This window comes from Neopsephotus bourkii, unplaced genomic scaffold (assembly GCF_033783945.1).
Source record: "Neopsephotus bourkii isolate Nb327-2 ecotype Australia unplaced genomic scaffold, CSIRO-AGI_Nbou_v1 NB_346, whole genome shotgun sequence".
Taxonomy (NCBI): domain Eukaryota; kingdom Metazoa; phylum Chordata; class Aves; order Psittaciformes; family Psittacidae; genus Neopsephotus; species Neopsephotus bourkii.
Genome location: NW_026900852.1, coordinates 543,948 through 559,062, shown reverse-complemented (window position 1 = coordinate 559,062; position 15,115 = coordinate 543,948). Strand labels below are relative to the sequence as shown.

The window sequence follows — 15,115 nt, the reverse complement described above, 5'->3', positions numbered from 1 at the left end:
TGTCTTGCCTGTGATCTTGGTCTCTTATGCAAGGATAGCCATTCTGCTCTGAAAATTGCTGTTGTTAACTCTCTGCTTAGTTCTCATTCTTCCTTTTTGACTTTAATAAACAGTTGTGTCATGACAGTCCTGGTTTTGGGGCACCTTTTGGCTGCCAGATTGGATGTCTCATAAATGAACAGTTGTGTTAGTGTAAATCCACAGGGGCTGGCTTAGAGAAGTGAATGTGTTTGGTACAAGTTCAGTAGCTGGAGATGAGAAGGTATCGTAGCTAAAGGCTTGAAAAACACCACACATCAGCATTGCTTGGGACTATTACACTGGTTTTGAGAGTATCTGGGAATTGCCTGACAGTTCCCATTCAGTTTATTCATAGGTAACACTAATCCACTTCTTCACCCTCGTGTCAAACAGAGCTCTTTGGCAGAGACACTGGACAGCAGCGGCAGTTTAGATGCCCAGAGAACTGACATGATTTACACCATCGAAGACGTCCCTCCCTGGTATCTCTGCATATTTTTGGGGTTACAGGTATGTTCTAAACCAGCTGTAATTTTCCCTCTGTCACTTTTAGACCTTGCTTCGTGTTTTCTGTGTAGTTCATTGCATTTGTATGTGTGATCACTTCATTCTTCCCACTCTAACTTGTCTGAAGGAGGTGTTAAGATAGTGGGTGATCACCTTCAGCAGAAACTAAGGTTACTGTGTTGATATTGATCTATATTACTGTTTGCTGCTTATGCATTTGTGAGATTCATTTAAACATTTAATCTTCTAAGCTGCTGTTAGTAAATAAGGGAGCAAATGCAAAGTGGTAAGCTTCAGAAAGTGACATTTGGTACCTCTGGAACTAAAGATGGGGGGAGAGAGAACGGCTTAATTCTGAGCTCTTGGCTATTAAAGCTGCTGCTGTAGTCATTTCCATTCTGCAAGCTTGATAGCATCACCCTGGACCTGTAGGCTCACTGCTAGACAAGGCAGGCAAATTCTGTACTCCCTGGCGTGGAAGCATAGCATTCCTGCAAGGAGTAGGACTGTGGTGGTGAGCTGGACCCTACTGCCAGCTCAGCCACACACTTGTTTGAAGCAGAACAGCTCTTTCCTCTCCTTTCTTTCATGAACAGTAACAATATCTATCCCAGAGGAATGCTGAGAATTTGTTAATATCTGTAAAGTATGTTGAGATCTCCAAACAAATACATTCCAAAACATCCTTTTTATTTCTGCCATTCCTCAAGGGCACACAGCAGGGATTCTGTAGGGATTATATTTTTACTTTTGTTGAATGTGGTGATTCTTGGGTTTTGTTTGCTTCATGTTATTTGAGTTGAAGAAGTAGTAATGTATTTGAATTGAAGAAGAATTAATGTATTTGAATTGAAGAAGAATTAATGTATTTGAATTGAAGAAATAGTAACGAGTACTTAGTTTCTGGTACTTCGGAGCTTATTTGCATCCTAGTTTATGTGTGCCCTTAAGTTCATTTGTAAGCTGATGTTATTTTCACATGGCTGAAAGTGAATGGAGTTATTTATCTGCTTTTCTGAGTTAGAAGCTGTTTTCAGTGCAGTTACCTAGATACCTCCTCCTCAAGAGCAGTAGCCATGTAGCTAGTCAAACACCCTAGTTCATCCTATAGCAGTAGCATTGTTAGCAACAGGCCAGTGGCAGCTCAGCATGGAAGAAAATATATTGAAGAAATGCTTAGGAGCAGGAAGTGGGAGCTTTGGTGGCTCATTCAGGAACAGAAATAGCCAAAACAAAAGAAAAGGTGGTCATAAGTGTATTTACTTCTTAATACTCTGTAGACAGTGCCCTGAGTGCCATGGGTTAGTGGTGGCCTTGGGGTAATGGTTGGACTCGATGGTATTCATGCTCTTTTCCAACCTGATTGATTCTGTGATTGGCTGCAGTATTACCAACCCCTTTTTCTCTTCACAGCATTACTTGACATGCTTCAGTGGAACTATAGCAGTGCCCTTTCTGCTAGCTGATGCCATGTGTGTTGGATTTGACCAGTGGGCTACCAGCCAGTTGATTGGGACCATTTTCTTCTGTGTGGGCATCACTACATTGCTGCAAACGACTTTTGGGTGCAGGTGAGACTTGAGACTGGTGTCTGGGTGTTGAGATGGTGATAAGACTAGATAGCTGTTGGGAATTCCAGGTTGCTAGCCAAGATCCAAGAGGGAGGTAATCTATTTTCAAAGGATACACATGAAACCCAAGAGAACAGGTCAAATACAGGGCAGTTAGGGAAAGTGGTTGGAAAGCTGCTCCCAAAAAAAAGGTGAATCTGAAATCACAGAAGGTATTCCAAGGGTAAGAAAATACAGCAGGGAGGGGGAAGGATTAGAGGAGGGAAATTTATGAGGACAGAGAAACTGGAAGGGTTTCTAGGGGAAAGGAAAACCTCATACACCTTGGTGAAGAGGAACAGAGTTTGATATTTGTACTGGTTTCTTGAGTGCTACTGTAATTGTGCCAATATTTAGATTGCTGTGATTAGTGCTACAGCAGTTTGTGTGCTTGTGTCTGTAAAGGGCTTGTCAAATGAAAAAGAGCATGAAAACTGATGAGGGAACCTTTAATTCTCTAACCCAAGTGTCTGTTACCTTCCAACACAAGCAACTCCTTCGTTTTTATTTGCTCTGAGCTGCAGGTCATGATCCTTCAGTTGGGAACAAACACACATGGATATGTAGCTTTACAATGATGCCTGTACCTCTTCTTGTGTCTGCTCTCCTTAGGAAGATGCAAGAGACCCATTCAGGCATTAGCAAATACTTGTAAAAAGCTGGTGTGGGAAGGAGCAGGATGTTTAAGTTTTATGAACATGAAGATAAATGCTTCTTGAAAAACTCATGTTCTGCAATAGGCACTGAGAGGTGTTTGACATATTCACTTCAACTGGTGTTGACACTGCCTGTGAGAACCGGGAATAGCTAAAACCTTTGAGTGATTTCTGTATCTTCTTGAATAAAACTAGGGTGATAACTAAAATGAGAAAAAAAGGGCATATTTAAGGGTATGCCCTCATGTAGTTACTTAAATGATTCATAGGTCGTTTATTTGTACAACGTGAGCTGAAATCTTGAGTTCCAATAGAAAATGGACAAGGGCCTGTAGGGACAGGGCAACGGGAATGGCTTGAACCTGCCCGAGGGGAGACTGAGATGAGCTCTTAGGCAGAAGCTCTTCCCTGTGAGGGTGCTGAGGCGCTGGCACAGGGTGCCCAGAGAAGCTGTGGCTGCCCCATCCCTGGCAGTGCTCAAGGCCAGGTTGGACACAGGGGCTTGGAGCAAGCTGCTCCAGTGGAAGGGGTCCCTGCCCGTCGTAGAGTTGGAGCTGGAGGAGCTTTAAGGTCCCTTCCAACCCAGCCCAGTCTGGGATTCAGTGATGAACATACTCCCCTTTCCCTTAGCTAAGAAGCTGAATCTTAGTTGGAAGAGCCTCCATAGGGTGCAGACAGCCAAGCCCATGGTAGAGCACTTGAAATTGTAGATCAGCTTTTCATCTCAAATTTTTCCATAGATTTCAGGTTTTCTAATGCAATCTTCAGTTGTTCTTTTAGTTCATTTTATTGAGCTTTTCTGTGCTTTCAGTCCTCTGAAAAACCCCTTTATTTTTTTTTTGTAACTTAATCACTGCTCTTTTGTATGTAAAGTTTATTCTGATGATGAAACAGCATCATGAAAATAGCTGAAAGAGAAGATTTTCCCTCCCGATATCTCTTTAGTCAAGACTACCTGCAGTTAATCATTGTTTTCTGCCTGCTTGGCTCTCTTGTGTGTGCTCATAGGGCAGCTTGCCTTACTTATAGCAGTAAATGTTCAAGTACCTCATCTGAAAGGAGGCAGAAGAGCGCAGTCATGCCCTTTGGTGGTTTGAACCTCTCTTTTAGTGGGAGTGATGTATTCTTCTTCCCCCCCATCCCTTTGTGCTGTATGTAGGGAATCGAGGGCTTGTTGACTTAGGCAGGAGCTGGAAGATAAGGACTTTCATTGTTCAGCTCTGAGTGTCTCCTCCCTGGATTTACTGAAGATTAAACTCATGCAGTTTAAAAGTGCAGAGCTGTGGGTGGAGATGAACTCAAAGGTGCTTTGTTTGCCTGGACTTCTACCAGTTTTCTTCTTCTGCCTCAAATTTAGCAGAAAAACCTTAGTTTTTACGCTTCCTGACACTTGTATTTCTTCACAGAACTCAAGTTTGTCTCATCTTGGTTGGTTTTCACCCCCTCTAACTAATCTCGGGCTCTTTATTACTTGCTACAGAGTGATTTGAGGATCTTGCAGAAACCAGTGTGGTCCATTCAGTTTGAAATCCACTGTTCCTTCTGTATAATCCCACCTCTGCAGTCTGTGATGCGGTGGTTTTGTTGTCTTGGGGGTTTTATCCAGTCACTTCCACTTGCACTGTGAAGTCCTAATTCAGCTGCTGAAGAGGCAATTGGGTTTGGGTCTTAAAATAAGTGAATATGTATTTAAGGAGGAAACTTCCATGGTTTTATAACTCTTTAACATGTGATTCGGGTTTTATGTAAGGCTGAGAACGGGATCTAGCAGTGATGTTGTCTGAATGAGATTTTGAAGTATTTATTGGCAAGTCTGTCAACTGCAAAGTATTTCAGCAAATAAAGCCACGAGGGTTTCAAAAGGTCAAATTCCATGGTTTGAAGGCCCTTAAAGATGGATTGAGCTCAGTTGTGAGGTGGAGTTGGTTCGGTACCCATACTGAGTTTAGGAATTCAAGCTATTTGGTAGATGATGTAATAAGCCAAAAGATCTGGCAAGGATTCAGAGTCATTACTATGACTGAGACAATTGCATACAGCTTTACTATACCTCACATACATCCTGAATATGCCTAAGTGTTTCAGGTTTGTTTCTGTGCTCAGCACGACATTGAGCATTCCTACATCTGTGTGACACGTTTGGATAATGAAGACATTTCCAGATGGCTTTAACTGCATAAAAAGCTCTGTCTTCACAAGGGATAGTGCCAAAACTGAACAGCTTCATAATTTATAGACATGACATTAAAGTGGTATCCCAGTCATAAGCTTGGTGATCCTTTACCCAGCTAGTAATGAATGCCTGGCTTAGCAATGGGAAATGGAATTCCTAAGTCATGATCCAAGCTGCCACTGTCTCTTCAGCAAGAGCCTGATCTTGGTTGGATGATTTTAAAGAAGGTTGAAAGGGACCTTAAAGCTCATCCAGTTCCAACCCCCTGCCATGGGCAGGGACACCTTCCACTAGAGCAGCTTGCTCCAAGCCCCATCCAGCCTGGCCTTGAGCACTGCCAGGGATGGGGCATTCAGGATGGAGCTCTCGGGCAGTGCCATCGTCTGCATTCATCAGCCTGCAGGACATTCATCACCCTCATATAAAGGTTGAGTGAGTAGCTAAGCCACAAGTGCCAAGATCTTATGACTCAATATGTGTGCAGGGTATTTCATGAGTTACAGACCTCACAGTCTGGACCCGGGTCTCAGTACAACTGACTTCATCAGTGGAGAATGTGTTTGCAATGTATATTTACCAAATCATTAGGAGGGGGACAGAGGACTGTGTAGGTGGTCAGAGGAGTAACAGCTTGTTGCAGGTATTGCATGTTTTGCCATGGGCACCAGCTTGCTGGCTTTGCTCGATGAACCTTGAAAAATAAGGTGAATCATTCACTTGTAGCTACCCACTGGCTCCTCACTAAAGAGAAAGCTTTGTTTTCTTTAATTTGATGAAGTTGGACTTTCTAATGCAGTTTTCACCATTTGTTGTAGATGAGGCAGCTTTTTACATTGTTCAAACTCCCTTCTAGTGGTAGTACAACTATTTTAGCTCCCTGCCTGTGAACTTTACAACCAGTGTTAGTAACACACGTCTGGTTTGATCTTTTCCGTGTTAAGCTTGTATAGGATTTTTTCCCCCCATAGTTCTTTTTTTCCTTCTTTGTGCCTTTTCTGATCTTTATCTTAAGCTACTACAGTTAGTTCTTTCTCCTTTATTAGTGTTTGCCCTGGTGTTGAGGCACTTCATTGCGGCTGTAAACCAGCCATAAACACGGAGCAGTAACTAGAGCCTCAGGAGCAGTTAAGTGTTTCATGCGTTACGAGTTTGAGATCTGCTATTAAAGAGAATCTTATTGCAACCCATTAATGACAGTATTTATAGAATAGTTCAAAGTGCATCTCTGGAGTTAAGTAACAGCAGGATATTTGTGTTGTTATGCAAGCTCTGGCTGATTCAGTGAATATGTAGTTGGTGCTGGTAGATGCTCTTTAGATCTTGAACCTTTTGGGAAGTGTAACCACCAATGTTAAGAATGTCATCTTGAAATTCTTGCAGCCTTTGTGTTTATTGTTGGTAGCCACCTGGAACATCTAATCAGCTCTTATCAATCTAATAGTTATTTACACATACACTTAAAGATGAATGTGTAAGTGACTGTACTCCAAGTCATGCAGAGGGAAGGCATTGAGTATGCAGGCTGCATACTGTCCTAAAGAGCTTTTCTGATGTGGCAGGATGGTAAAAGCTGCATGCTCAGCACTGGGGCTGGTACTTACATCAGCCTGTGCATCTGTATCCTTGTGCTGCTGAGTCAAACCCAGCCAGGGTCTGGTATCTGTGCTGGTAATAAGCTGTTATAGGGTTGTATTAACTTCATGCATAGCGTCTTCTGTCAGGTCTTGGGTTTGTGAAGTCTTAGTATGTCATTTCTGTGGCTGTTCTTTTTAATCAGAAACTCTCATACATCACATTTGTAATAACCCCCAATGAAGGATGGGTTTGAGGATGAGTAACCCCCAATTGTAACCGATATCCTGACACAGGACCATAACAGCGAGAAATGTCAGTGTCTCTTCTTTCCCTTTCCACCAGGTTACCCTTGTTTCAAGCGAGTGCTTTTGCATTCTTAGCACCTGCTAGAGCAATACTGTCCCTGGAGAAGTGGAAGTGTAATAACACAGGTAATTGTCATTTATGCTTGTTCAGGTTTAAGTGACGAATGACCCAGATCACATCTAGTGCAACTGCCAGACCTTTTGATACAGAAACTGGAAGTAATGAGCATGGAATGTGAAACGTTCTCTCCTTTAACAATGTTAAAACTTCTGTGCTGTGGAATAAGATTCCTAAAAATGCCTTTGTGGAATTATGGGGGGGGAGAATATAAAAAATGCTGACAAGAGACAGTCTAGCATGAAACAGTTCTTTTGTTAAGAACGTAGATAAAGGAAGGGCTCTGTAAATGGTCCTTTATGGTATTAGGATACAGTGAGTCCAGTCAAGTGCTTTTGAGTAGAGTAGTAGGAAGTTTCAGCATCACCTTAAGACCACTATTTTAACCTATTTAACTCCCACCATTAGGTTTTTTTGAGCAAGATTTGGCAGTATTTGGATGTTCATTTTAACTTTTCCTCTGCTACCATCATCACCCTGAAAGGTTTTGATTTTCTTCAGAGTGCAGATGTGTAGTAGAACTGGTTGGGAAGGGGCTTTTGTTTTGACGGGTCAGAAAACCAAAGTGGAAATAGCTCTGTTATTTTAATGGGGAATGGCTATTCAGTAAGGCTGTGGGCAGTGTGAGACAGGATTATAGAGAAAGCTGCTTGCTTCTAACTAAAGTTCTCCCTAGGGGTCCTTTTGATGCTCTAATCGTGTATATTGGTATTATTTACATGTTTATACATCTCTTTTAATTCACTTCTGGCCATCTAATTAGTTTTCCTGCTTTTTTTTCCCTATAGAAACTTAGCTTTGGGCATTCACAGTTTCCCACTGGGGAGTCAGATGTAGCTAGTGGGAAGTAGCCCAGGGGTTTCAGTGCCTGAGTGGTAAAAGCAAAGCGTGGTGTTCTTTAGTAAGTGTTGGAGGTTTCTGTGCACCAAAATGTGGCACTATCCTTATACAAACCTTGTTGAAAGCAAACTCTGCCTGATAACCTTTGATGGCAAAGCAATTTGTTCCACTACTTCAGCTTTTCAAAAGGAGCCTTTGCTGCATCTTGCTCTTGAACCTTTTAACCTTCCAAAGGTGTCAGATGGGGTTGTTACCACGGGTCAGTTCATCAGGCAGTGAGTGACCTGAATGGGTGAACAAGAGACGTTGGAGTGCTTGATTCCTTGTGTGCAGTTGAGTAATTCTCCATTCATCTGTTTAGTGGAGTGGGAAAGGAATCCCTAATGGTCCTTTCTTTGTGAAAGTTGTGATGTTTTCTCCTCTTTGGGACAGTGGATAAAATTAGTGGTTAGCTCTTGGGGAATGTAACCACGTTCCTACTTGATTTGTAGCCTTGCAGAACTTTTATCCTGTGTAAATGAAGGCTCACTTGTCAGACACAGCCTAAGGAGAGATTTAATTGTATGACGTGATGTCAGAGTGGCCAAGGAATAAACCCCTGTGTTTTCTTCTCTTCTTTTTGTAAGATCTAACAGTTACAAATGGAACAACAGAACTGCTTCACACTGAGCACATCTGGTATCCCAGAATACGAGAGGTAATGTAGGAGTAGCCTTTAGCTGTTGATGTGTCCAATTCCAGTTAAGTTCTCACCTAACCATCTGCGTGTTCTCGTCTTTAAGTTGATGATTTCTTCTTTCACTGTGATTTTCATTTGATTATATCCCTTTACTCATTTCCTGGAAGCCTTCATCTCTCCCACTTGTTCATTGCTGGACAGCAAATACAAGGAGCTAGTTCCCACATTCCAAAAGATGCTCAGACAAACGCACAAGTGAGATGAATTCTCTTTGCAGTTTGTGCTCACTGGCAGCAGTTCAGCTGCTACCAGACCACTTGCCTGCTGTCACTGTCCAGTAGGCTGTCCCATGGAAGGTAACTATGCAGCTAGCAAATCCGGTTCATCCCTAAGCGTCTTAAGTTGGAGACTATTCTGATAAGGTGTTGGTTCTCCCAAGAGACTTGCTGAAATAGATCCAACTCCTTCTCCACTCGCAGCACTGCAGTCTGAACCTCATCATGCTCTGCAGAGCCCAGGATGGGGGTTGTGCCCAGGCATCCCACTTAGAGTGGTAGATAGAGTAGTCCAAATTAAGGCGTGTGTCATGGAATTTATCTCCCATCCCGTTGCTTTGGGCTGCAAACCTTTTTCTTATTTAAAAACAACCCCTCTCTCTTCCCCATGTTCAAACCATAGCTACATCCTGCCAAGAGCCCTGCAGCCAAGAGGGCTGACAGTCTCCTGAGACCACAACGCTGCTCTATCCCAGCTTCTAAGGAGCACTTGTGAACAATGCAGCATACACTCTGCCCCTAGGAGCTAGGAGCATCACCTCCGTGGCGCCAGCAACCCTTGCCGGTTCGATCTGAAAGCTTAAAGGTTAGCCTGGAACCCAGGTCTCCTGTCTGACAGTGTCATGTGCTATCCACACAACTACCAGACTGGCCCACTGGTCTGCTGTGTAATAGTTTTGTGGAGAAAACCATAAGTGTTATGCTTAAGCAATAAGTCACTTAAACCTAATGAGCTGTTTTATGACGAAAAGAATTGGCTGAGTTCTTCTGTGTCACTGAATTCTTTTAACTGCAGTTTGTAATCCAGAGCACAAAAAAAAGAGATGATTGGGGTTTGCTTGTAAGATGTGACTGAGCTGTCTCTTTCCCCTTCTTGTGTGTTCAGATCCAAGGTGCTATTATCATGTCCTCCTTGATAGAAGTGGTGATCGGTTTGCTCGGCCTTCCTGGCGCCCTGTTACGATACATTGGACCTCTGACCATCACACCCACTGTTGCTCTCATTGGCCTCTCTGGTTTCCAAGCTGCTGGAGAAAGAGCAGGCAAACACTGGGGTATCGCTATGTTGTAAGTACTCCTGGGGCTTCTTGGCTTAGGTCCCAGTTGGTAAGTTGTCATGCAGGAATCCTGGCGTGCCAGGGAACAGCTCAGCTGCCCAGGGGAGCGCTGCAGTGATCCCAGCATGGAAGAATCCATGGGGGTCTGGATAGGGTCAGCTGGCAACTTGGGAATAAGGACAGCAGCATCTTCAGGAGGCAGGAAAGGAAAATAGCTGAAAGTGAGGTGTGAGAGCAGTGAGTTTTATAAAACAGTAGTTCTGGGAGCCCTTGGCTGGGTCTGGTTCAGTGCTAGAGAAAAGACCATTCAGCAAAGCACCAGGGAGGTTAGCGACCAATTTGTATTTCTGTTTTTATGCTCCTATTGCCAATGTTTCTTGTTCAGCAGCAGCAAGCAAATACCATCAGTAGTCATGGCCCATTTGCCCTTATTCTGGTTTGCTTATCTATAGCCAAGAGAAGTGTATATGATGGCAGAGCACATCTGTTTCTATGATCGCCATCAGTCCAGGAAGCCTAAGAAGAGAGATTTCTCTTTAGTAGACAAAAGGGCTCTTAGAGTGAATTTAGGGCATGATGTACGTGCTTCTGTAGGTATAGATGTCAGGGAGATTAAAGAATTAAGATTAGTGGTATGAAAGGGAATAACTGAGAAGAATGAGATGAAGAGAAGACAAAAGCTTCCTGTGAGATGCTATTTGAGTCAGATAAGGAGGGAAACCACCTTTTCAAGAGAAGGAAGTTGGCTGAAGCAGTTGCTATATTCAGTGTGTAGTGACCAACTTTGTGCTGGCTCTGGAAGCAGAAGGAATGACTTGATGAGATCAGGTTCTGGTCTGACAAATCTTTACACAGTGCTTTGAACATGTAAAATATGCTATAAGTGCAGCCTATGATTAGAAGGGCTCTTTAATTCTCTTTCCTCTTGGATGTCAGCATCATGAATGTTTTTGTAACTCTATTCTGTTAAGCAGCTGACCCAAAGAAACATTTTGTTTCCCTATCAAACAAATTCAGTGCAAGTTGGGCCTCATGTTAAATCAATCAACCAGACCTTTGGTGGATTGGACATGGAAACGTGTAATTAAAGCTGACATTTTTCAGATGGAAAAAATACATCCATTTCGGAACAGGACTGAAATATGACCCAGTCAATAAGTGATTCTGGCCTCTGTCACACACAAATGTGCACTTAGAGTGTTCAAAATAACTCCACGGCCATCTAGAGCCACTCAAAAGTAACTTGATTTCCACAAGATGTGGCACTTGAAATTGTCTTGACTGTGTTCTGCAGAGATAAAAATGCTGTGTTGCTATCTGCTGTAGCAGAACAATCCCCGTGGCAGGGCTGCTCTCCTCTATTAGCTGCAGATGCTCTTTGACATGACTCTCAGGTTCCCAACCAGTTCTCTGGCCTTGCTTGTTCTTGCAGGTGCCAAGCTGAAGTAATTTCATCCCTAAACCACATCACCTCATGATGTGTGGAGAGGGAAGTTATTCCTGAATCAGGCTTTGCCTGGATCTCTGCTGAACAGACCAGTTTGTTTGGGAATGTCAGGATTTGATGTTTCACAGAACCCCCTGGTGTGTAACCAAGATAATAGGATTGAAAATGCTTCAGTTTATTATTTAAATGATTATTTCCCACTCTGTTCGAGCAACCTGGTCCAGTGGAAGGTGTCCCTGCCTGTGGCAGGGGGTTGGAACTGGATGAGCTTTATAATCCCTTCAATCCAAACCATTCTATGATAGAATAACATAATATTATTACGTTCCTTACAACTCTATACTAAATAAATCGGTATACATCCCCCCCAGTCCTCAGGGCTGCTCTCAGGGCATGGATCCCATCTTTTCGTAATGGACTTTGGGAGAGATGCCAGAATGTTCCCTGAATGCAAGGAAAAGGTGTCTTTATCACTTGAGTCAGGGTTATAAATGCCACCCTTCTGCTGAGCTCTTTGTTCCTGGAGCCTGAGGGAGAATAAAGCTGGATTTGTTTCTTACAGTCTGAACCTGATCTGGGGCAGAAAAGGGAGGTTTAACATCCACCTCCTTCTTCTTTTTAAGTCAGCTGATAAAAACTTAATCTCAGATTTCAGAACAGCTCTGCTGCTTCAGACAGTTTGACTCTTTGTGTGGCCTTTTAATAGCAGAACTGGGGTTTGACTGCTTCAGAATTGAGCAACCTCCCCTGGGCTTGTAGTTTTCATTGCAGTGGGTACTTATTTTAGCTGTAGAGTTGAATTGATTGTTAACACATAGAGGAGCTTAGTTTTGATGAGGGGGGGAGTGATGATGCTTGAGGCTTCTAAAAACCATGATAAATTGGGTTACTCAACTGCAGTTGAATGGATTCTTGGGGTTTGGGGCTCGATTCTGCTTAATTTACAGCTGCTTAGTGAAAGATGTGTATACAAAATAAGAAATGGGGATTATGAAGAATTGAAGAGAATTTCCCTTGACAGGAGGTTTTCAAGTGCTTTGGAGCTTTATGCAACTGTTGGAAGTGTAGAAATGCTTTTCCACTGGCCTCCAGTTTTCCAGGTTCTTCCCATTTGGAGCAGGAACCTTCGGGCTTCATGTGAGGAGCAAACCTGGCCAGAGAGTTTGAATCCAAAGAAGGCAGGAGCGCAGCGTAGCTCTTTGCTCTGAAGATCTTTCTTCAGTTGCTTCATTTCCCTGTTTGCTGCTGGCTAGTTTTGCAGCACTTTAGAATACAAATTACATTGGTTTGGCTTTTGTGGAATAACGATCTATTTAAAACGTATCATCTTGTGATGCTTGGTGCTGACTTTCAGATGTCTTCAGGTGTCTGAAGAGCCTGAACAGGTTTGTGCTGAGAAGGCTTCTGAATACATTGGTGCTAATGATGTGTCTCTCTTGTCCCACCCTCCTTCTCCTCTTTTTCTCAGGACTATTTTCCTAGTATTGTTGTTTTCTCAATATGCCCGAAATGTAAAGTTTCCTTTACCCATTTACAAATCCAAGAAGGGATGGACAGCCTACAGGCTGCAGCTCTTCAAGATGTTCCCTGTGAGTAGCCCAACTTGGTCTTCAGTTGGCAAAAGAAACTGCTTTGAGTTTGGGGTGGGTTCTTGATTTCTCTTAGCAATAAAATCATAAAGGTGAGAGGAAAGCTTAAATGGACTTATGAGAAAGTTAACTGAATGGTTCATTTATAGCTGTAGATCTAATGTATTTATTTATATAAATGTCTCATTAACATCAGTGCTCCATCCCTGGCAGTGTTCAAGGCCAGGCTGCCAAGGGCTTGGAGCAGCCTGCTCTGGTGGAAGGTGTCCCTGCCTGTGGTACGGGGTTGGAACTGGATGAGCTTTAAGATCCCAGCCTAAACCCCTCTGTGATACTGTACTTTGTCACAGGAAATAGCCTGCTGTAGTCTTGCAGATCCAACTTAACCCACTGCTGTAGTCTTGCAGATCCAACCTAAACCACTCTGTGATGCTGTAGTATTGCAGATCCCATTCTGGTCTCTGACCCTCATGAAGAGTCATTGAAGTGATGAAGATGAAGGGGAGTCCATTGAAGTGATGAAGAGGGGAGGGAAGGGGGATAGAGAAGAAAGTATGTTTATGCATGCAGTGAAAGCCTAAACAGCCCTCCAAAAAGGGATGGTGAGATCATTATCTTCTAGTTTTATGAAAGCAAGACATGGTGCCCCATGTGAAAGGCTTCTCTTTAGTTCCTGGTAAAATTGAGCCTAATTCACTGGTTTGTTTAAGTGCCCATTTGGAGACTTTCCCATTTGTTAGCAAAGAGAGGAGGCTTGCTGTAATTTGAAAGCTTTTGTAACAGCACCTTTGTTAGGGGCCAGGGGGAACCACCTCATGGATCTGTTACAGGATTAACTGCTTGTTCAGACTTAAATATCACTTAAGAGCATACTGGGATATGTGTGTAATAGATATTCTCTGCAGGAGCTGTTTGCTGTTGATGAATATTGCCAGTGATAGTAAACAGCTCCTTTTTCCCCCCTTTCTCTTTCACAGATTATCTTAGCTATTTTGGTGTCGTGGTTGCTTTGCTTCATCTTCACTGTGACAGACGTCTTTCCCCCTGACAGCTCCAAGTACGGCTTCTACGCTCGCACAGACGCACGCCGGGGAGTGCTGTTGGTAGCTCCGTGGTTCAAGGTTCCTTATCCTTGTAAGTATGTCTGGGATTCAGAGCTGGCTTGCTAATAATATGCCCGTGGGAATCATTCCTGTTGTTTTCAGAAGCGTTGCTCTTTTCCTCTCGCTTCCACGTTCTGATGCACTTTGACGTGCACTAATCTAAAGGCATCGTAGGTGGGGATATGATGTTCTTTTTGTATGTTTTCCTCTTTAATCTGATAATTGAAGGTCTTGCCCAAGAAAGGCTGAGTTTCTGAATGTGTAGAAGGCATTTGCAAGGTTTATCTAGGTCACTCTTGAGTTCTAATAACACAGTGTGACTGTACATATAACATGGAGGGAGGTGACTCTCCCTCTACACAGCCCTGGTGAGATTTCATCCCCCCTGCAGTCCAGATCCAGCTCTGGGGCAACAGCACAAGAGGGACCTGGAGCTGTTGGAGCGAGGCCAGAGGAGGCCATGGAGCTGCTGCGAGGGCTGGAGCAGCTCTGCTCTGGAGCCAGGCTGAGAGAGCTGGGCTCAGTCAGCCTGGAGAAGAGAAGGCTCCTGAAGGGGAGACCTTAGAGCAGCTCCAGTGCCTAAAGGGGCTGCAGGAAACCTGGAGAGGGGCTTGGGACAAGGGCCTGTAGGGCCAGGCCATGGGGAATGGCTTGAACCTGCCCGAGGGGAGACTGAGCTGAGCTCTTAGGCAGAAGCTTTTCCCTGTGAGGGTGCTGAGGCGCTGGCACAGGGTGCCCAGAGAAGCTGTGGCTGCCCCATCCCTGGCAGTGCTCAAGGCCAGGTTGGACACAGGGGCTTGGAGCAAGCTGCTCCAGTGGAAGGGGTCCCTGCCCGTGGCAGGGGTTGGAGCTGGATGAGCTTTAAGGTCCCTTCCAACCCAAACCAATCTGAGATTTTCAGGGCATGGTTGATTTATGTGTACTTGTCAATCCTGTGGTCAGCTGCTGTTAAGTTATATGATGATAAGGACAGGTTCTTACAGCTACTGAACTAACTCACTGATTCTCACCATCTAAAGAATCATTAGGGTGTGGAGTTTTCTCCAGCTCAGTGCACTTCCCTGCCCCAAACAAACCCATCCTTGAATGAGCACAACCATTACCAACTACATAAAACCATCCCGACTTGCAGAAGCAGCCCTGGAACTGGGCCAGTGGG

The 15,115-nt window shown here is 43.8% G+C and overlaps 1 protein-coding gene across 2 annotated transcripts in view; it reads left to right on the top strand.

Annotated features, from left to right (window-relative positions):
* The window catches only part of SLC23A2 (solute carrier family 23 member 2), a 57,348-nt gene that overhangs the window by 28,651 nt on the left and 13,582 nt on the right, over window positions 1–15,115 (top strand). For both annotated transcript variants that reach the window (XM_061348199.1, XM_061348198.1), the window contains 7 exons: window positions 415–531; window positions 1,942–2,099; window positions 6,885–6,973; window positions 8,432–8,502; window positions 9,646–9,827; window positions 12,733–12,853; window positions 13,831–13,987. In XM_061348199.1, coding sequence (XP_061204183.1) covers window positions 415–531; window positions 1,942–2,099; window positions 6,885–6,973; window positions 8,432–8,502; window positions 9,646–9,827; window positions 12,733–12,853; window positions 13,831–13,987 — 895 coding nt within the window. The remainder of the gene's footprint in view (window positions 1–414; window positions 532–1,941; window positions 2,100–6,884; window positions 6,974–8,431; window positions 8,503–9,645; window positions 9,828–12,732; window positions 12,854–13,830; window positions 13,988–15,115) is intronic.